Consider the following 19,155-nt stretch of genomic DNA (forward strand, 5'->3'; position numbering starts at 1 on the left):
AGGTACAAATGAATTAAATGTCAGGCTCAAAGAAGATGAGGTTCTCCGGAGGCTGTGTTCCACAGCAGTAGCAGCAGTAAACAATAAATAAAGATTAGCTTTACTTGCATGCTTTTTTATCCTATACAGGCTAGAAGGCCATTTAAAATGAACCACAGACGATAAACAATGTGACATGCCATTAATAGTAATAAAAAAGTTATAGTTACGCTGTGCCTTTGCTGTCTTCTCTCTCTCTTTTTGCTCCAAAAGATGTTAATTGCTCATATGGCATATGGTATATAACTATAATGCTTTTGTCCACGCAAATAACACATGGGATGAGTCGTGAGCAATGAGAAGAGAGAAAAAATAAAGGGAGAGAAAGACATAGAGAGAGAGAGAGAGAGAGAGAGAGAGAGAGCACCTTCTTTCTAAATTTATAATCCATTGATATTATATATATACAAGGGTGGAAAAAAAAATAGTTTTAAAATGAAGGTTTCAGAACAATAAAAAAAGAGAACGCGACAAAGCCCGATGTGATGGCGCAATTTCTCGATCTCTCTCCAAGAAACCCTGCATTGTCCAACTTGCTATGTAATGGTTCTCCACCACTTCCTACTTTCTTCTTTCTTCCTTCTTGGGCTGACAATGAACACAACGAGCAAGATCGACCGTTTATAGGAGATGAAAATGAGAGGAATGGGTAGAAACAATTCTTCGGAGATGGACTATGCTTTCTAATCCCTGCGGAACGTCCTAGAGTGAAATACTTTTGCATAACATCACCATTTACCGAAATCAATCCGAGTGATTACGTTTTATTTCGATTCAAATCTGCTCTATATGATCCCCAGAGAGTTGCTGGCGAATGGAATGGAGCAATGACGCTTGTCAGATCTTCCGAATGTCCAGATTCTTCATTCAAAGTTCCTGCTCGAGGAGAATACATGGACCTTTCCGGCGATACTTGATCGTGGTCATTAGAATTATATCCCATCACCCATCCTGCTGATGATGACGGTGGTGATGATGGTGGTGATACCACAGTCATTGTCGTGGCCATTGTTTGACAAGTTCGTCTTTGTGAGGCAATAGATGTCATCATCATCTTCCAAGATCCTCGCCATGCCCAAGGTAATGCAGAGCGTGTATATGTGTTGTTGCTACTATACAAAGAGAGCCGTGCGAAGGAGGATATTAATGATGATAACCCAGCCGTCCATAGCAAGGATTTGAGGTCACCAAAGTAATTTGATGGTGGTTCTACTCCTGTTACGTTAGTTCCTGTGATGAAGACGCCTGCTCCTAGTGCAACTGGAAAGGATGGAGTCACTGCAGTAGGGTTGGAGAGATACGAGTAATTGATCACTGGCTCGTTGGCATTGATGATCACGGCAGGAAGAAGCAACGAAGCTATCCCGTAGAGAAATATTGTCAGCATTGCTAAAATGAAAGAGGCGTTTTGCTTTATTTTCTGTTAGGGAGAGTTCTTTTTTGTTCTGTTGTTTTGGTCTGGTTTGATCGTTCGCTTATTGATTTGCTGCGTCAGACAGGATCTGTGTTCTGTTGGTGACTTTTCAAGTGTATGCGCTACGGCTTGGTCCGTTTGTTTTGTTTTGTAATTGGTATAATATAGTAAGGATGGGACGGGGACAGACAGCGAATTTTGGTCATATGATAATAAAATAGTAGTGCAAATATATGTTTAGTGTCTTGGAGAGGAAGAAGAATGGAAGTGGAAGTAAACAAGGAGGAAGTGAAATGAGAAGAAGAAGAAGAAGGAAAAAAAAAAAAAAAAAAAAAAAAAAAAAAACAGATAGTAGAACGTGTGAATAATACGAAGTGGTGTGGATACTTGTTTCTTTTTTTAGTGATGCAGATGTCTTGAATAGAGTACGAATGGAATATGAAAGTAGAACGAATCAAGAGAAGGAGAGAAGGAGAGAAGGAGAGAAGGAAAAAAAGAAAGAAGAAAGTAGGAAGTGGTGGAGAACCATTACATAGCAAGTTGGACAATGCAGGGTTTCTTGGAGAGAGATCGAGAAATTGCGCCATCACATCGGGCTTTGTCGCGTTCTCTTTTTTTATTGTTCTGAAACCTTCATTTTAAAACTATTTTTTTTTCCACCCTTGTATATATATAATATCAATGGATTATAAATTTAGAAAGAAGGTGCTCTCTCTCTCTCTCTCTCTCTCTCTCTCTCTATGTCTTTCTCTCCCTTTATTTTTTCTCTCTTCTCATTGCTCACGACTCATCCCATGTGTTATTTGCGTGGACAAAAGCATTATAGTTATATACCATATGCCATATGAGCAATTAACATCTTTTGGAGCAAAAAGAGAGAGAGAAGACAGCAAAGGCACAGCGTAACTATAACTTTTTTATTACTATTAATGGCATGTCACATTGTTTATCGTCTGTGGTTCATTTTAAATGGCCTTCTAGCCTGTATAGGATAAAAAAGCATGCAAGTAAAGCTAATCTTTATTTATTGTTTACTGCTGCTACTGCTGTGGAACACAGCCTCCGGAGAACCTCATCTTCTTTGAGCCTGACATTTAATTCATTTGTACCTATTTGTATTGTCAGAGAAAAGTGGATTTGAATACGGCTTTAGTCTAAAATGATTCTATGATACCATTCCGATTTTTTTTTTTCCCTTCTTCTTCAAGTCCTCTGACATCCCAAATGATTCTCATTCCTCAATGTGTATAAACTGCTGACGAGATGTAATTAAAATTAAATAAATAAATAAATAAAATAAAATAAAAAAAAAAAAAAAAAACGTGTATACCGGATGGTCACTTGATGTAGTAAATTTGATTCAGTCCTCGCCGATGTGATGGATTTAAACTTCTTGGGTCACATTTGAGATGTCATATGCGCAAGGCACTTTCCACCAGTATTTTCGGCACCATATTCCAAGAAGCTGGTGCGGTTGGTATGGTGGCAACGTGCACTGATAAAATATCTATGAATGCCAACACCACCACATATCTTAGCATTGTGAGCCTGCAATCAATCGTTTTTTTTTTTTTTTTTTTTTTTTTCAAAACATTTTTTAGAGGCTGATTAGGCTACATACCTCTAGCGTAAGAGGGAGATATAAAATAATAGAGATAGGCACTTGTTTATCTTCAGACTGGGTAGAAGAAGGTGAAAGTTGGGAAATGCGCAGAGGTGAAGGCTATTTAAAGATGAATGTAGCGGCATCATGATGGTATAGCTTGATAAATAATTGTTTTGGTTTTTGCTGGTTGGTTTTAGCTCGGTTGATTTTTGCTGCTGATTTTTTTGTTTGCATCCTTGGCATGCAAATTGAACAGGTCAGAACATCGGCATTGCTCCTACGCACCACAACTGTGACCTCATACGAGTGGCAAAAATCCAATAGCCGGCTATTCTCTTCTCGTAGGAACTGGATCTGGCCTGCCCATGAGTTGATGAAAACTAGATAGGCAAATTTGCCCGTTCTATGGTCCAAGGGATAGTTAATAAACACTGACGAATTCTGTTCATGGTGTGAATATTGGATGAATTAAGAACATGTTTTTTTTTTTCGTCATGTGCGCCAGTATATGTGACTTAAATTTCACGTTTTTAAATATATCTTTTATGGAGGTCAATTCATTGATTTTTAGAGACAATTTCAATATGTTTTTGTCTCTAAAAACCAGCTTCGACTGTACTAATTCTAATCTGTTCCTATCAAGATTCTGTGGTACAGAAAACTCTCAGGAACGACAGCATCATTATCATTATCAACCACATCCACACAAAAATCAACAACATCGAATAGAAGAAAATGAAAAAGAAAACTATGGCCACACTCAAGAACATGATGATAGGCCTGTATACTTTAACAACAATTGGAAGGCACGCGTGTACAACCACATCAATATGTCTACAAAGTCTTGAAATCATGAATATATATATATATATCATGATATAGATATATACCCCCCTTCCCCCACCTAGCAGGAAACACGAAATAGTAAAAACGGTCTTTCACGCGCCGTATCCATTGGCTATCAAGCTAAGCATTGAAGAAAAATAAAATCCCGCCAAAATACCGCGGATCTCTTTCAGATTTTCTTTTTGTCTTGTACGCTTGTACAACCGGGCAAATGCTCCCTTTTCTTTTGTATCCACATTTGTACTTGACTAAGAGCTCTGAAGAATGCAACTCGCGTAGATCGAATTACTTGCAACCGAATATGTTCCTCAGGACTATTAGATTTGTTTTTCAAGGCGCTTTTACTGGGGATGGGGGAAGGTGTCTACTTCAAGACGACATTGAGTCCTGCAAGCAACATATCAATTATAGCCTTTTTGGCCTTGAATTGATTCTTAAAAGTTAATACCTCTTTCGTTCTCAAACAGCGATAAAGTCGGTCGCAAATATAAGTATGAATAGTCATATTGATCTAATTATTCTTGTCTCCATCATTCTCTATATTTACTTGTCAGTTATTTAGAATGCAATGCTGTATGTTCTTTTATTTTTCAAAATTGGATGGTTGAGGTTGTTCATGTTATTTTCTCTCTGTTATCTATACTCCTCCAGATAGATATATACACATATATATATATATAAATATATTTTTCTACAGCCCTCTATACCTGCATTTCACTTTCATTCAAAGCCAGGGATTCGCGTTCAATATAGTCCATTGCATCTGCAGTTCTTCGGAATAGATGAGAGTCGCCGCCAGCACGTTTCAACAGACCACTCTTGACAAACAGCTCACGAGAATTTTCCCTCAGCTTGACAAAGTACACCTTAATATGACGCGCATGATATGCCTCCACAATCTCAAGAAGAATTTGGCAGGCACTAGGGTACAAAAAAAAAAAAAAAGACAAAAGGTTAGGAAAAAAAAAAAAAGTATCAATATTAGAATAGAGCGATTCAATATTAAATAATTTTTACCTTGCGTCCAGTGAAGGCATGTTCTCAACATCGAAAATAACATGTGACACGGGATTAAGTCGCGCTTCCTCTGATGGATGGACACTCATGTCGCCAAAGACTTCCAAGCGGTGCAGACGATCTTTGAGCTGACCAGTGTTTGCAAAGTACAGGGCTTCCTCAACCTTGACAACAAGGACACCATCAATATGCTCTGCAATACCTGGGTAGTCTTTGATGGGGCGAACTATGTATGTCACACATTGTACAAGCGAAGGAAAAAAAAGAAAGAAAACAACCAAAACAAACAAATAAACAAAAAAAAGTCAGCAACCATGGCCCTTCAGAAATATGCATACCACAAAAAAGGTACAGGATCTGCAAAAAAAAAAAAAAAAAAAAAAGACAACAATGACAACAACAATAGATTGTTCAACTCTTCTTACATTTGCCCTTGGTTCCAGGCATACGACCCATAATAGTGATCCTTGGGTAGGTTGAGGTCTTGATGACCAGCAAGAAGGACAAGGCGATGGCAATCAAGGTCCCGGCCTCCACAGAAACTGTAATGGTTGCAAAAAACGTCAAAAGCAACAATCCTAAATCCGACCAAGCTTGGATCTGCCACCAAAACTTGATGTCATGAGGGGCCTCCGAAAGCAATGACAATGCGGCCACACAGATGATACCAGCCAATACCGCCTTGGGAAGATAGAAGAAATAAGGTAGGAGGAAGAAAATGGCAAGGAGGACAATCAAGGCTGTGATTAATCCTGCAAGCTGGGTGCGTGCTCCGGCTTTATCATTAATCTTGCTACGGGAGAGTGATCCAAAGGCAGGAATGGCCTGGAAGAGTCCTCCAAAGATATTAGCAATACCCATGGCAACCAATTCACGATTAGGGCTAACAGTGTAGTTGTGCTTGTTGGCGTACTGTTTTGAAATGACGATCGACTCGACAAAACCAATGATGGAGATCAAGACTGACGTGCCAAACAGGGAGCGGACTGACACACCTTCGGGTGCGGCAGGGATGGATGGGAATTGGATACCAGCAGCCTTTGTCGCCCCCAAAACTGCAAGACCATCCTTGTCCCAACGGAAGACTGCGGTAAGGACGGTATAAAGGATGACACAGAGTAAGATCTCTGGAACAAATTGCAGGAATGGCAGTTTTGTGAGACGCTTCTTGAAGGATCCAAACGAGAGCAAAAAGACGATACTTGAGAAGGACACGACTGTTGTAAGAACATGAATGTGTTTAAACTCCTCAATAATGAAAACCAACTTCTCAACAGTCGAAGATTGCTCCCCAATTCCAGACTCTTCGGCCAAATCCCTGAGTCCAAAGAGAGAAATTGACTGTTCGATGATGACTACAACTGCGACAGCAGTGATGAATCCGCGTAGCAATGCTCTAGACAGAACAGAGTCCAAAAAGCCGAGACGGACAAAGCCCAAAAAGAATGTGAAGAGACCAACAAAGAGGGTGATATAACAAGCAATAGCCAAAGCAACATTAGGATCTGAGCTACCACTGGCATGTTGTTGCTGTGCAATGGCCGTTCCGACCATCATGGAGACAAGGGCTTCAGGTCCGACTGAAAGCTGACGTGATGTTCCAAAGATGGCATAAAGTACTCCTGGAATAAAAGCCGTATACAGTCCATGTACGGGTTCTAGGTGAGCCAAAGCAGTAGCATAGGACAAACTCTGAGGGATGATCAAGCAGGCAACTGTCATGCCAGCGATAAAATCATGGCCAAAGCCATCCATGGAGTAATGAGGTAACCAACGGAAGACAGGAACATAATAGCGGAGTCTGTTCTTGAAGGTTGTCCAGAGATCGGCACCTGGGCTTACAGGTTCATCTAAGGTTCAGGCACAACATTTGATTCACACGCATAGGAAAAGAAGGTTGTGGGGTTAAAAAAAAAAAAAAAAAAAAAAAAAAAAACGGCATGGCATGACATTGTTTCCAGAATTTTTTTTTTTTTTTTTTTTTTTTTATTTTTTTTTTGGCGGGCACATTGCAACTGTAAAAGACTTACAGAGATCATCTTCTTCCGTAGGCTGTTGGTATTCCCGACCACGTCTGACAAAAGGTGTGCGCTCATTGTTATCCTCGCTGTCCGAGCTATCAACCTGAACGGGAGAGTATCCTATAAAAAAAAAAGAAAAAGTAGTGATTCGGAGGAAAAAAAAAAAAAAAAAGATCGTCGTCTGTCAGAGCACTGATTTCAAATCCTTTCCTTCCGTGGCACAACACACTGCATTGATGCGCTTGGTTCGGTCAAAAGAAAAAACAGAGAGAAAAAGAAAAGAAAAAAGTATTTTTGTTTCTCACACATCCTAAACTTACGTGGACTGCGTGAGGATTGAGCTTGGCTAGCGCGTGTCATTGGAGATGTAGGTAGATGAAAAGAGGACCTGAATGAGCGACAACTAAAAACTCGTCCTCATGCAAAATGCAATGATTGAGTTGGCCAGTATATGGGAAGTACAAAAATGAAGCAGATGTATCGAGAGTGAGGATGCAACGGAGCAAAAGAAAAAGAAAAAGAAAAAGAAAAAAGAAAAGGGTGAAAAGAGAGAAGAGAGGAATGAGATGTCGGTTGATGAGTAGAGCGAGAGACAATGGGAAGGTTAAATACTCATCACAATAGGTACAAAAACCGTGCACAGTGATGCATGTACACAGATAGAAAAAAAAAAGCCAAAAACAAACTCATCAAGAAACTTCAAGGACATGTAACCTTTTAACCAGACGGAAAAATAAACACGAAGCGAAACAAACAGGCTTACTTGTATCCCTTTCTGGATCGTTAATAAGAAAAAAAACAAAAAAAAAGGGAGAAGAATAGCAATTGTCGTCATCCTATCCGTGCCTTTTCCCCCTCCCTCCCCTTACCATCTGACCATGTTAATTGCGCTCGTGGCATGAAAAAGGAAAGCAAGGAGTAGCTTCTTTTCTACTTTGTTTATCTGCAATACATTTATGAATGACGTTGAGGAGCTATCCTAGCTTTTAGCTTTACATGCACTTTACCGTTTCAGGGAATGAAAAGCCAAATCTCGATGACCTTAAGGATTTTTTTTTTTTTTTTTTACCGCACTGAAGATTCATAAAAGGATGTCCAACGCACGTTTCAATTCTGATTGAATTTCAGAGGAAGACGGGAATGCACTGTACCTGCAGGAATCTATGCTTTGTGGCACATCTACACATGCAAATGTTCAGAAACATGTCTTTATTTCTAAAACTTGTAAAACTCATTGAACGATTAAACGACCTGCCCTGCAAGGTGAATCTTCCATGATTCGAGCAAATCTGGTAGTTCTGATAGGCTCTGGATCTGATAGTCAACATGCCAAAACTCCTCCAATGACAGATCAACCATCTCCCCACTTGTCACCAGCACAGTCCTGGCACCTACAGCACGTGCATATTTAAGTGCCTCAATGTTATCATCCAAAACAACAACCTCATCCCTCTCTTCAACCTCTTCCACATCAGCACCAGTCTCGGCAACACGAGCAATAACCTGACCCGAGAAATTATCACGAGTAACAGGATGAACGCCCACACGTGCAAATACTCTTTGAAAGTATTGTGGCGATGTCTTTAAACAATTGACTCTATCAGATCCATAAATATCATCAAAACATTCAAACACATCCAACCCCTTTAAGATATGCTCCAGATCCTCGAAACTATCTGCAGAGCTGATGTATAATTTGCAACCACGCCCCAGACCAGTACTCGGATAACGGTTTGCACTTAATTTCCGAATCGTCTCTACAGCGCCAGGGAAAGCAGCCTTAACTCGTTGAATTGCATACAGGTGCGCAGATCGTGCAATCTCGAAAAGCTCATCATCTGATAGAGACAGTAAGATCTTGGATTCGAGCCCTGGCACATAAGGGCCAGCAACACGACACATCTCTTTGATCCAAATCAGGAGACGCAGTCTCTCAAAGATCCAACAAACATTTGTCGCCTTTGCTTGTTCATCCTCGGTAGTTTCTCTGGCATTGCCTTCTTGTCCTTGCTCCTGTTCTTGTGTGGCTTTAGCTTGTGCCTTAGCAGCAAGATCTTCAGCCTGGGCCATATATTCACGCCATCGACTGAAAAACGGTCGAACGATCTGTGCATTGGCTTGACCCCAAATCTGTGCATCTCCTCCCAAGACTGTCGTAGGAAGAAATTCGCCAAGATAGCGGATCCATTGGGGCCCACGCTGAGCGTTATCGTTAATAACTCCACCAGAGTCCAAAAATATGGCAGATGGCATTTTAGTGGGATGTGCAATATCTTTTTGAGCGGCCATTTTTCTCCAAGTTATTTAAAATATGACTAACAGGTAGATCGTTGGTACTGACAGCGATAAGTTGATACTTAAAAAAAAAAAAAAAAAAAAAAAAAAAGTGAAAAAGAGATAAATTCAGTGCGTATCATTCGTGAAATTACATTTCATATTGATAAGAGTGGCTGAAAAAAATGCTGCGGAGCACAATCATGCGGTTTGTACTTCTCGTTGGCGTATCCATTTGCAACTCAGTTTCGTGTTATTTGGTGCTACATCGGGTATCACATTTATGATGTCAACAGTTAGTACAAATAGCCCAGCACCTGGACATCTTTGCCTAGACTCGATCTATTTAATGTGAAAAAGGACAGAAAAGGAAGGCCCATGTGCGCTACCATCATTCAGTTCTGAAACGATCGGAAGCTCTACCTCCGCAAAGCTCAGGGCTCGTTGGTAGCCTGAGCAGATTTGATTGGATTTACATGTACCTATTGAGAATCATATCCGACAATCCAAGGCTGACAACCATCTTGCTGTCGAATGCCTGGCGATGGGACTACCACAGAATTACCAAGACGGTTGTTACAGCTCGAAAAGAGAGAATATTACACGAGGGATCTTGCTCACTAAAGACACTTACGATAAGGGGTCATGGTGGATGCAAAACTGTTACCTGCGTTGCTGCCGAAGCTCTTGATTCATTCAATCCAGAGAATCCTCTCTTCGGGTCAATACTTCACATGCTCAAAAACTAAGAACCGTTTATCAAAAAGCTCGACTTAGAATTCCCGTTAAATGCTGAGATGACGCTGGTTCCGGATGAGTTGACCAAGACTAAGGGATCGAAGACTTCAACTCTGGATGCGGACTGCGGATCATTAACATCGGTTGGCCTTGAGCGTATGGCTCGCATCATTCAGAGGTCATCAAACCTGACAAAGGGGCGATTTGCGTTTAACTCCGATTTCATTACACTGACCCTGGACGAAGTAATCGGAGCTAGCGAATCTAAGCCTTCAACTCTGGATGTGGACTACAATTTATTTACATCGATTAGCCATGAGTGCATGGATCGCATCGTTCAGAGGCCACCAAAGCTGACAAAGGGGTGCATTAGGTACCAAGGATTTAAACTCAAGATTAAACCTCTCAAAACTTCCGTTTCAGGAAGCCCAAAGATTCGGTGGCTATGCGCTAGTAGTAGATGGAATCGGCGGAAAGATTGAGGTTGAGGCGATATTCCATGTTCTCATGAATCAAGGGCCATTGATCAACATGATTGCGTTTGACCACGGATTCGATGATAAGATACTGTTTGTCTTGGGTAAATTCGCTACGCCTATTAGGCCCTATATTTCACGCCTGAGGATCGTGTGTGGATCATTAACATCGGATGGTTGTCGGCTCTTGGGTCGCATTATTCAGAAGTTATCGAACCTTGTAGAGCTGTGGTTGTATGCCAAAAAATCGGCAGAAATAGAGAAACTAGAACAATCAAGCGGCGAAGGGAATGCCAAAGAGTTGCCACAAATGGTTAATTGGCCACCAACGCGACGAAATCTACCGAAGCTACAGAAATCGAGTGTCGACATCGATGGATTATCTACACCTAACTCCTCTCAATGGGTCATCAGTATGGTTAAAGCCCCAGAGCTTTTCCCCGCCTTGTACCAACCATACAAGCAATACCAACGCGTCATGAGTATGATGATACCAAGCCTCTCAAGAACGTCCGCTTAGCTTCCTCTTCTTTCAAGCATATAGAATGGAAGAAACTCGTAGAGGCCATTGATATCTCAGAACTAGAGACACTGTGCATTTCAGGACTCTTTCTTAATGTCCTGATACTGAAGCTTTTGGTGGATCGCCTGCTAAAGGATGGTAAATCAGTGCCACTGTGGAAATTCAGTTTTAAAAAGACACGCCCGGCGCAAGCAACGCATTCGGACGAGATAGAGGAGTCAAAAGCGTTACTTAAAAAGAAGTATCCTGGACTGAGAGTGGATATTTCTTTAAAATAGAGTAGAGAGTTTTTATTTTTTGTTGTGGCCACCTTCGACGTGGATTCAGATTGTTTAGATTGTTTAGATTGTTTATTATACTATGGATAGAAAACGTGTAAAATGCTATTTCCCCTTACATCCTGTGATGTCAAGGGAAAATAAACAAAAATATATATATAAATAAATAATAAGATCTATGCTATTCATCAAAATTGCGGATGGAAGAAAAAGTCCTGACTTTTTTTTTTTTTTTTTTTTTTTTTTTTTACAGAACTAGAACAAGCTCGAGGAATAACTTAAGCGGAAAGCTGGTATGAAGAAGGTGCCTCCGAGACTAAGAACCCAACCTGGCACTCCTTGAGCATGTAATCATAATTGACCCACTTGTGCGTCAGATCTACATAGACATACAGACACACACAAAAAAAAAAAGAGAGAGAGGGAGAGGAAGGGTCAGTAATCTTGTGCTATACAGAGGTTATCTTTTTATTATGCCAACATCCCATCAAGATCTTTTGAATCGAAAGAAAAGTTTTCTTAGTGCACTTACTGAAGAGTCGCGTTCCATCTCGTCCAGCACACCGCATGAGCTCCTTCTCTCCACCTGGATGGAATGGTAGATACGGCGTGATGTTATATACCTTTCCGTTTAGAACTGTCCAAGCGTCGTCAGGCTTATTGTGGGCTTTGATATCTGAAAGAGTGTACCGTCCTAGAGTTGAGACACCCTTTTTTGTTTTAGGGCCCACACGATGATTAAAAAAGGTCAACAGGAAAGATTAAAACATGACAAAGTAAGGAAGATGAGGAAATTCATTAAAACCTCGGAGATGATAATAATTGTAATAGCAATAATAATAATAATAATAATAATAATAATAATAATAATAATAATAAAACTTACCCTTAAATCAGTACCAGAGTTCGTTAGGCGAGCCCAATCGAGTGGCGAGTGCCCTGGTGCAAGAGCAAACTTGATCCTTCTCTTTGACTTTGGATCTGTAGAACAAGCTGCTAGACGTTGAGGTCCATTCAGAGCAGGGAAACTAGGTGTTGATTCTTTTTTTAAAATAAAAATAAAAATAAAAAAATTTGGGTGAATAATTTATATAATTCAGGGGAGAGGAGGGAAGATGACTATGCTGCGCATGGACCAGTTTGGTCCACTCCGGCGAAGTGCACAGACAAAGGCAACGTCGATAATAAATCACCAATTGATGAGGAGAAAAAATAAGCCTTACCCTCTGGTGCATCTGCTGTTGAGAGTGTCATGGTGGGTGTTGATCCGGTTGGAGCTACAGGGTTGGGTACGACTACTTTAACATCGGACTCTTTATCCGAGTCCGAGTCCGAGTCTGAGTCTCGTACAGAGGGTGGTTGTAGGCTATTTAGATTGACAGAAGGGATTGAGAGGCCAGTGGAGGTGGGAGGTTGGACAATGATTCTGCCGCTGTTGCTTTGCTTAGAGCTGTAAGGGTGGTTGAATGTGTTGGTTTGGCCATCCTTCTTGGCTTCATTGCTACCGGTGTTCTCGACAGCGGCCGAGCCCTCTGCAGGGTATACGTAGTCCTTGATGGCGGTGAAAAGGAATGACATGCAGAAATACTGAAGGATAATATGGGTATAAGGAATAGATAAGATCGTAAGGTATCGGTATCGGATGAAATGCAAATGAGATGTTGATCAAAAAAAAGTAGAGAATGTAGAAATGAAAGAAATGAAATGTGACCTCAAAAGTGCATACATGCAACTGCGATGCAAATGTCATTTTTGTCGTTTGAGCAATTAAGTTTACATGCACTTACGGGGTGTCATCTTTATTGATTTGCACATTTTATAAAGACAGTTAGACAAACACTCCAAAACACATTTGAAATACACCATAGTACATTTGCAATGCACTTGTCAGAGGGTTGACCTATTTCAAATATACAGATGGATATTTCAAATGCCTGCACATTTGGCAAATGTGCTTCCCTCAAATAACCAAAAAATGTCTAAGTTTGAAGCCCCATCTGTAAGTCGACATGTAAAAAAGCTATAAACCTCCTCTTTGGATATCATATTCAGTAGCTGAAATGATCCATCTTGCATAAAATAGATCAGACAGGCTCAACTGCTAGCAGTTCAGTTGGCTTTCCATCTTATACCAAGTGCAAGTGTTCAATCCCGAAATCTCTTTTTCCTTTCTCAAATGATAGCCCTGTAATTGCGAGATGCTTGATATCCAACTATAATCCTCCGAGAAGATGAAGTGATTACACATTTCGACAAGCTCCCTTTAGGCCTGGCTGCGCGAATAGCTCTTCCGGACGAGGAGTGTTGCCATGTAAAATGAAATGTTCCCCAATAAGATTGCTTATCGTCATCAATACGATGTAACCGTAAGCTCCTCGAGTAAAAGAAGGCCGAAGTTGATATGAACAATTCTTTAAATCCCACGCTTACTCTCGCATCGCATTCATCTCCATGTTTTTTGATATCCTCTCTCAACTGGTGGTCTGGCGGAGCACAATAATAATCGGACTTAAATGACAGGGACATGAGCTGATAAATTCCTGCAAATGCCTCGACATCTTCTGTCAGAATTTCTTTGGAAAGTATATCTGTTAAGCTTCAACGGGAGCAGCAATGGCGGGACATTGGAGAACAAAAAATATCTTGTATTGCTTCATTTGACATAGATCCGTTGAAGCCCATTCGATTGAGAGGAGATTACGGGCTAAAGTATCAACTGTCGTGTGCCCTAGGTCGGGAGTCCATGCCTTCTGAGGAGTGTTTCCGAGTATAATTGAATATTTGTAGCATGGTTCGATTATCACTATTAGCGCCCCAGCTGTTGTAGTTTAAAATGAAAGCGGTAGCGAGACACATCAGGGGTAGATGTGTTGGGAATGGCGCAGAGAAAAAAAGCTTTAATGATGCCGCTGCCTCCTGGTAATAGAACTCCAGATGAATGCTTATAAAATGTGATTCTGCTGACAGCCGACTTGAAGAGAGAGCAGTGTTTGGAGAGTGACCAAACTCAAACAAAAGCATGAGGGCATGGTCAGTGGGTTAAAGGAAGAAGTTTCTAGTGGCCTGGAGGCCTTGTGGTTGAAAAGCAGCCCATGGAAAATTCTATCAGGTTAGACCTGATCTGACTGTCTTTTTTTTTTTGTTCCCTTCTCATTTGTCTACATTTCAACCATTTCAACGCTTTTTTTATTTACACAGGCAACTGATTAATTTCCTGTCGCCCACTTCTACCACAAATGCCTCATAGTCCTAGTCCGGATCGACACAACGATCGTCGTGGGCCTCCTCGTGATTGGGATGCGCCTGAAGAGGAAGAGGGCGAGATTAGTTATTCTGGACGTCGTTCAGCACCCTCCCGTGGAGACCCCAAAGGAGACCGTAGAGACCATCGTGACCGTGACCGGGATAGAGGAGAGCGTGATCGGGATCGCAGTGATAGGAGACGAGATGATCGATATCGTGAGAGTGAACGTCGAGACTACCGGGATCGGGATCGTGGGCGTGATCGAAATGGTAGGCGAAGAAGCTCACGTTCACGGTCTAGATCACCATACCGTCGTCGATCCAGATCTAGGAGCCCTAAGAGCAGGCGTGGCGATGAAAGGGAGGAAGGTGAATATAGGAGCAGCAGCAGGAGGAGACGTGACGACAGTGACATTGAAGATGATCGTGCCGATAAAAGAAATAACAGGAAAAGAGACGGAAAGAAGGCAAATGATGAGGACATTGAGATGAAGCCTGGAGAAAAATTATCGCCTGAGGACGAGGAGGCAAGGATGATGGCTCTTATGGGATTTGGAGGATTCGATTCTACAAAGGTACGTACAGTTGCAACTTGAAGGCCCTATCCGATCTTTTTTTATTTATTATTTTATGCAAATACGTGGGCTTACGATCGCTATTATACTCATGTTTACATGTAAAATATATGGATACATAATTATTTTCCATAGGGTAAGAAAGTTGCTGGGACGGACGTAAGTGGTGCAGACATTAAGAAGCAACGACAATATCGTCAATACATGAACCGACGTGGAGGATTCAACAGGTGAGGCAATCGCAGAAAAGACTATTACGCTTATTTCTTATTTCTTATTATTTGCTTTTTGTTTCTGCAAATGTATTTCAATGCTTTCCATACAACAAACAAGCAAGCTGACCAACCAACATTCACATCTTGGTTCTTTATTTTTACTAAGACCGCTAGATGCAAAATAGTATACCTGAATAATAATAAACATTCGGACAAAAAACCTACTATATATCGTTTACAACTGCAGCGCTTCTATTACACGAATGTTATGATGAGCGAAAAAAAAAAAAAAAAAAACGGCGACTTTAACCAGCATTAATCAATGTTGAAGCACAAACATAAGCATATATTCAATCGAGGAATGACTTTAGTTTTTTTTGCTTTTTTTTTCTTTTTTCTTTTTTTTCTTTTTTTACTACACATTGTTTTATTCTTAAACATAGTCTACTTTCCAGGAACTCCTCGCAAAGCGGGTGCCTGTGTACCAAACAAATTACGGGATTCCAGGAAATCTTCCGAGCTGATATTATCCAGCACCTGTAGTTCATGGCGAATGTAATCCACCAGCAATGCAATCTGAGCAGGATTACCATGGGATGTGAATAGATTTCTCCAGAGTGCCGCAGCCATGATGGGATCATCCTTGCACATCCCCTCATCGTATGCTAACACACCTCCATGGAACTGTGCCAAGAAATCGTGCATATATGTGGTGATGATACGACCGGATGAAATCTATAATACAATTTTCCATAAAAAAAAAAAAAAAAAAAAAAAAAGATAAATTCAACCTTGGAAAGTAGGGAGTAGAGCTTTTGTTCAAAGAAGGGAAGAGAAAAAAAAAAAAAAAAAAAAAAAAAAGAAAGGGAACAAACTGATATCCATACTCTACCTTGTGATTGTATCTCATACGGTCCTCAATGTCATGGAAAAAGTGGTTGACAAGCTGCTGTTGAAAGACCTTTCCATTCTTTTCGGCTCGAATACGGACCATCAATAACCATACATGCAAATGCGTCACTGAAAACCACGTTTGAAAATTATCCGGGAGTCCACACGCTGTAAGATGAATGATAGTAATAATAATAATAATAATGATACCGGAATCGCTTATTAGACATAAAAGCTTTCATAATTCCTTGTTTTTAGATCCTATGTCAATAAAAAAAAAATAAAAAAAGGATCCATGCAAACAAGAGAACATACTATCGATCCAGAGAGAACGCTTTTGCTGTAATTGAGCCGCACAGATCTCATAAAAGTTATGTGTAGAACGCATAGCAGTTTGACCGACGGTATAATGACCAGTGACCATAGCTAATCCGCGTAGAAAATTGGCGTAAAGTCCTTTTGGCTCTTCATTTGATCCTCCGGTTTCTGAAGACGCTGGCTTAATATCGTTAGAGGATGTAGATACTGATGTGGATGCTGGTGATGTAGCCTGCTTTGAATGACTCCAAGATGTTGTGAAGGCCTGTTTGAATATATTCAAAGATGCAACATTAAAAAATGTTAAAATCAAAGCAAGGTATAAAATAAACAAAACAGATCGTTTAGAATTATGATGCGATTTGATATGATTGCGAAAACAAGTTGGATACATGGACTCGCCACTTACACGAGCAGTATATAATTGAGCTGGTCTCGAGCATGGAGCCCTGGCAATACTCTATTCAATATATTATTTTTTTTTTTTAAAAAAAAAAAAAAAAAAAAAAAAAAAAAAGATAGAATCCAGATAATCTTTTTTTATTAACTTGATTTGTTTTTTAGAAATAAAAAAAAAAAAAAAAAAAAAAAAAAGCTGTCTCCCCCAAAAGCGCCTGAAGACGATCATTTCTCAATGTAATCCCGCATTTGCTCCATTGAAATCAATCCTCCTTTTGTGAGAACATACACGAGCAGTTTGAAGACTAGATCTGGCGATGAACGATGAGAAAGCCATTGGTTTATACGCGACTGTAGGATAAGGGGAGAGGAAGAAGACCAGAGAGGTTAGGAACTTTAAAAAAAAGCTGGCGCAAAATACCCGGAAGGAATCCACAGTCACCTTGAAACACGTGCGACTGGCATAAATAAATCGTATCCCAATGTTTGAGCTTTTGTGCGAAACATGTTGTTGACAACGTCTCTGCTTGTTTGTTTAACATAATTGGCTGATCAGGATGTCTACTATGATTGATACGATCGATAGCTTTTTTGGTGGTCTTTTGAGGAAAAAAAAAAGTATACATGGAACGTGATTTTAGGAGTGTATTTACGGTATGATATAATAAAAATGTAAAGCTTTGGTTCAAGCATTTTAATATAATGTCCGTTACAAGAGATCAGGAAAAAAAAAAAAAAAAAAAGCTAGTTTAATTGAAAATGGATGTTTGGTATCTAAAGGACTCCTCTTTTTTCATGCCCAATATGTGTGAATTGTTTAAAGCTTTTTTTATTTTTATGATGAATATCTACATGTAATTGGATGGCAGAGTCAAGGTTCCTTTAGGCTCTGGAGTCCAGTTCTCGAAAGCTTTACCTTGTGCCTTGAGCGCTTCGAATTCACGGTCTTCCCTTTCGACTTCTTCTTTGCTCAATACTTTCAAGATCTTGGCAGGGTTTCCGGCGACGACACAGTAGGGAGGTACGTTCTTGGTAACGACACTGCCTGCGCCAACTGTGACGCCATCGCCGATTGTCACTCCAGGGCAGATGATAGCTCCACCGCCGATCCAGACGTCATTTCCGATTGTGATAGGCATTCCAAACTCAATTCCCTTGGAACGAATCAAGGGGTTGACAGGATGGGCTGCACAGAAGACTTGGACGTTGGGTGCAAAGAAGACGTTATCGCCAATGGTTACCTTGCCACAGTCGAGGATGGTGCAGTTAAAGTTCATGTAAACGTTCTTGCCCAGGGTGATGTTGCATCCATAGTCGACACTGAAGGGTGGTTCGATCCAGCAGCCTGGTCCCATTTGACCACGAGTGAAGAGATGCAGAAGTGCTTTACGCTTGAGAAGGTCCTCGGGTGTGTTCTGAGAGGTAGCATTGTAAACTCGCATCAGATCGCGAGCACGTTGACGTTCTCCAACGAGCAAAGGATGTGATGGGTCGTACACCTTGGCTTCAAGCATGAGCTGTTTCTGAGTCTGGTCCAGATGGAGACCCAAAGGCGTGAAATTATATTCTTTCTCAAGTTTCTCGGCATACTCTGCGACAGACATCTTGGGTGAGTTCTCAGTGGTCTTGCTGGTCCCTTCGTCCACGTTGGCGGTGTTGATGCTGACTGTGGAGGCCATTGTTAACTTTTAGACCTGCTGCTCAAAGTTATATGGGTCAGGAAGGGAAAGCGTGGTTGTCGAGTGGAGGAATGAGGAATGAAGATGAGAGACGATTGACTTTTTGTCTTTCTTATATACCAGTCTAATTGCTTAAATGTGGGAAAAACTTTTTGAATTTTTGTCTGGGTACTCGTTTTAATCGATCGAGCGGATGGGAGATATGGAGCTACAGAACTCAAACGGTCCAAAGTATTTTATCTTTCATGACATGATGCATCCATTCTAGAATACGATACGTGGCATAGTTTCAGTCATTTTTTCAATATAAACATGAAGGAACTTTATCTTTCGGTAACATGTATTGTAATTGGATGTGATGACAAATACCGTAGCTTCTCCTTCCTCTACGCCTTTGGCTAGGAATGGTTAGGGTCAATCTGTGGGCGTTCAAATAGCCGAGGGTTTTTTTTATGCTATGTATGCAGGACTAATTAGCAATTGACGTGAACCAGTTGCAAGGCGATCCAGGGGTGTGAGACAATTTTTTTTTCACGTTTTTATTCGTTTTGCGATTCGATCACATGACCACATAAAAAAAGAGAGTCGTGTCTGTTATCTCGT

At 40.7% G+C, this 19,155-nt stretch overlaps 7 protein-coding genes across 7 annotated transcripts; 2 read left to right on the forward strand and 5 right to left on the reverse strand.

The window, feature by feature from the left end:
• Positions 1 to 789: 789 nt before the first annotated feature.
• Positions 790 to 1,748, reverse strand: BCR41DRAFT_362308 (hypothetical protein). The gene has a single exon (XM_022025707.1). The coding sequence runs from the start codon at positions 1,424 to 1,426 to the stop codon at positions 797 to 799; it is 630 nt and encodes a 209-aa protein (XP_021876768.1). The 5' UTR covers positions 1,427 to 1,748; the 3' UTR covers positions 790 to 796.
• Positions 1,749 to 4,475: 2,727 nt separating this feature from the next.
• Positions 4,476 to 7,547, reverse strand: BCR41DRAFT_327985 (sulfate transporter family-domain-containing protein). Its single transcript, XM_022021683.1, has 5 exons — positions 7,264 to 7,547; positions 6,953 to 7,063; positions 5,348 to 6,772; positions 4,923 to 5,148; positions 4,476 to 4,826 (listed from the first exon to the last, which is right to left on the reverse strand). Exons 1-5 carry the CDS (start codon positions 7,301 to 7,303, stop codon positions 4,607 to 4,609), a joined length of 2,022 nt encoding a protein of 673 aa, XP_021876769.1. The 5' UTR covers positions 7,304 to 7,547; the 3' UTR covers positions 4,476 to 4,606.
• Positions 7,548 to 8,151: 604 nt separating this feature from the next.
• BCR41DRAFT_362310 (HAD-like domain-containing protein) lies at positions 8,152 to 9,307 on the reverse strand. Its single transcript, XM_022025708.1, has one exon. The coding sequence runs from the start codon at positions 9,230 to 9,232 to the stop codon at positions 8,186 to 8,188; it is 1,047 nt and encodes a 348-aa protein (XP_021876770.1). The 5' UTR covers positions 9,233 to 9,307; the 3' UTR covers positions 8,152 to 8,185.
• Positions 9,308 to 10,014: 707 nt separating this feature from the next.
• On the forward strand, positions 10,015 to 11,232 carry BCR41DRAFT_400854 (hypothetical protein; the record flags this gene model as incomplete). Its single annotated transcript, XM_022029168.1, has 3 exons — positions 10,015 to 10,290; positions 10,379 to 10,844; positions 10,976 to 11,232. 3 exons carry the CDS (start codon positions 10,015 to 10,017, stop codon positions 11,230 to 11,232), a joined length of 999 nt encoding a protein of 332 aa, XP_021876771.1.
• A 267-nt stretch (positions 11,233 to 11,499) lies between these two features.
• Positions 11,500 to 12,908, reverse strand: BCR41DRAFT_341729 (cytochrome b5-like heme/steroid binding domain-containing protein). Its single transcript, XM_022022255.1, has 4 exons — positions 12,456 to 12,908; positions 12,119 to 12,273; positions 11,765 to 11,942; positions 11,500 to 11,611 (listed from the first exon to the last, which is right to left on the reverse strand). The coding sequence occupies exons 1-4, from the start codon at positions 12,808 to 12,810 to the stop codon at positions 11,511 to 11,513; spliced, it is 789 nt and encodes a 262-aa protein (XP_021876772.1). The 5' UTR covers positions 12,811 to 12,908; the 3' UTR covers positions 11,500 to 11,510.
• Positions 12,909 to 14,379: 1,471 nt separating this feature from the next.
• Positions 14,380 to 15,488, forward strand: BCR41DRAFT_341731 (hypothetical protein). The gene is made up of 3 exons (XM_022022256.1): positions 14,380 to 15,050; positions 15,186 to 15,280; positions 15,432 to 15,488. Exons 1-3 carry the CDS (start codon positions 14,469 to 14,471, stop codon positions 15,448 to 15,450), a joined length of 696 nt encoding a protein of 231 aa, XP_021876773.1. The 5' UTR covers positions 14,380 to 14,468; the 3' UTR covers positions 15,451 to 15,488.
• Positions 15,489 to 15,680: 192 nt separating this feature from the next.
• BCR41DRAFT_327993 (ubiquinol-cytochrome C chaperone-domain-containing protein) lies at positions 15,681 to 17,252 on the reverse strand. The gene is made up of 5 exons (XM_022021684.1): positions 17,163 to 17,252; positions 16,884 to 16,934; positions 16,472 to 16,739; positions 16,158 to 16,324; positions 15,681 to 16,000 (listed from the first exon to the last, which is right to left on the reverse strand). The coding sequence occupies exons 1-5, from the start codon at positions 17,208 to 17,210 to the stop codon at positions 15,710 to 15,712; spliced, it is 825 nt and encodes a 274-aa protein (XP_021876774.1). The 5' UTR covers positions 17,211 to 17,252; the 3' UTR covers positions 15,681 to 15,709.
• Between the last annotated feature and the right edge of the window lie 1,903 nt (positions 17,253 to 19,155).

This window comes from Lobosporangium transversale (genome assembly GCF_002105155.1).
Source record: "Lobosporangium transversale strain NRRL 3116 chromosome Unknown BCR41scaffold_54, whole genome shotgun sequence".
NCBI classification, from domain to species: Eukaryota; Fungi; Mortierellomycota; class Mortierellomycetes; order Mortierellales; family Mortierellaceae; genus Lobosporangium; species Lobosporangium transversale.

Bases quoted from the DNA above. Each gene is read 5' to 3' on its own strand.
- BCR41DRAFT_362308 (XM_022025707.1), bottom strand. From the start codon at position 1,426: ATGCTGACAATATTTCTCTACGGGATAGCTTCGTTGCTTCTTCCTGCC.
- BCR41DRAFT_327985 (XM_022021683.1), bottom strand. From the start codon at position 7,303: ATGACACGCGCTAGCCAAGCTCAATCCTCACGCAGTCCAC. The intron at 7,064-7,263 runs GTAAGTTTAGGA...TTTTTTTTATAG, and splicing joins TCAATCCTCACGCAGTCCAC to GATACTCTCCCGTTCAGGTT. The intron at 5,149-5,347 runs GTAAGAAGAGTT...TGACATACATAG, and splicing joins GCCTGGAACCAAGGGCAAAT to TTCGCCCCATCAAAGACTAC.
- BCR41DRAFT_362310 (XM_022025708.1), bottom strand. From the start codon at position 9,232: ATGGCCGCTCAAAAAGATATTGCACATCCCACTAAAATGCCATCTGCC.
- BCR41DRAFT_341729 (XM_022022255.1), bottom strand. From the start codon at position 12,810: ATGTCATTCCTTTTCACCGCCATCAAGGACTACGTATACCCTGCAGAG. The intron at 12,274-12,455 runs GTAAGGCTTATT...TTTTAAAAAAAG, and splicing joins AACAGCAGATGCACCAGAGG to AATCAACACCTAGTTTCCCT. The intron at 11,612-11,764 runs GTAAGTGCACTA...ATGTCTATGTAG, and splicing joins AGATGGAACGCGACTCTTCA to ATCTGACGCACAAGTGGGTC.
- BCR41DRAFT_341731 (XM_022022256.1), top strand. From the start codon at position 14,469: ATGCCTCATAGTCCTAGTCCGGATCGACACAACGATCGTCGTGGGCCT. The intron at 15,051-15,185 runs GTACGTACAGTT...TATTTTCCATAG, and splicing joins GAGGATTCGATTCTACAAAG to GGTAAGAAAGTTGCTGGGAC.
- BCR41DRAFT_327993 (XM_022021684.1), bottom strand. From the start codon at position 17,210: ATGGCTTTCTCATCGTTCATCGCCAGATCTAGTCTTCAAACTGCTCGT. The intron at 16,740-16,883 runs GTAAGTGGCGAG...ATATTCAAACAG, and splicing joins CTCAATTATATACTGCTCGT to GCCTTCACAACATCTTGGAG. The intron at 16,001-16,157 runs GTAGAGTATGGA...ATTGTATTATAG, and splicing joins GTATGAGATACAATCACAAG to ATTTCATCCGGTCGTATCAT.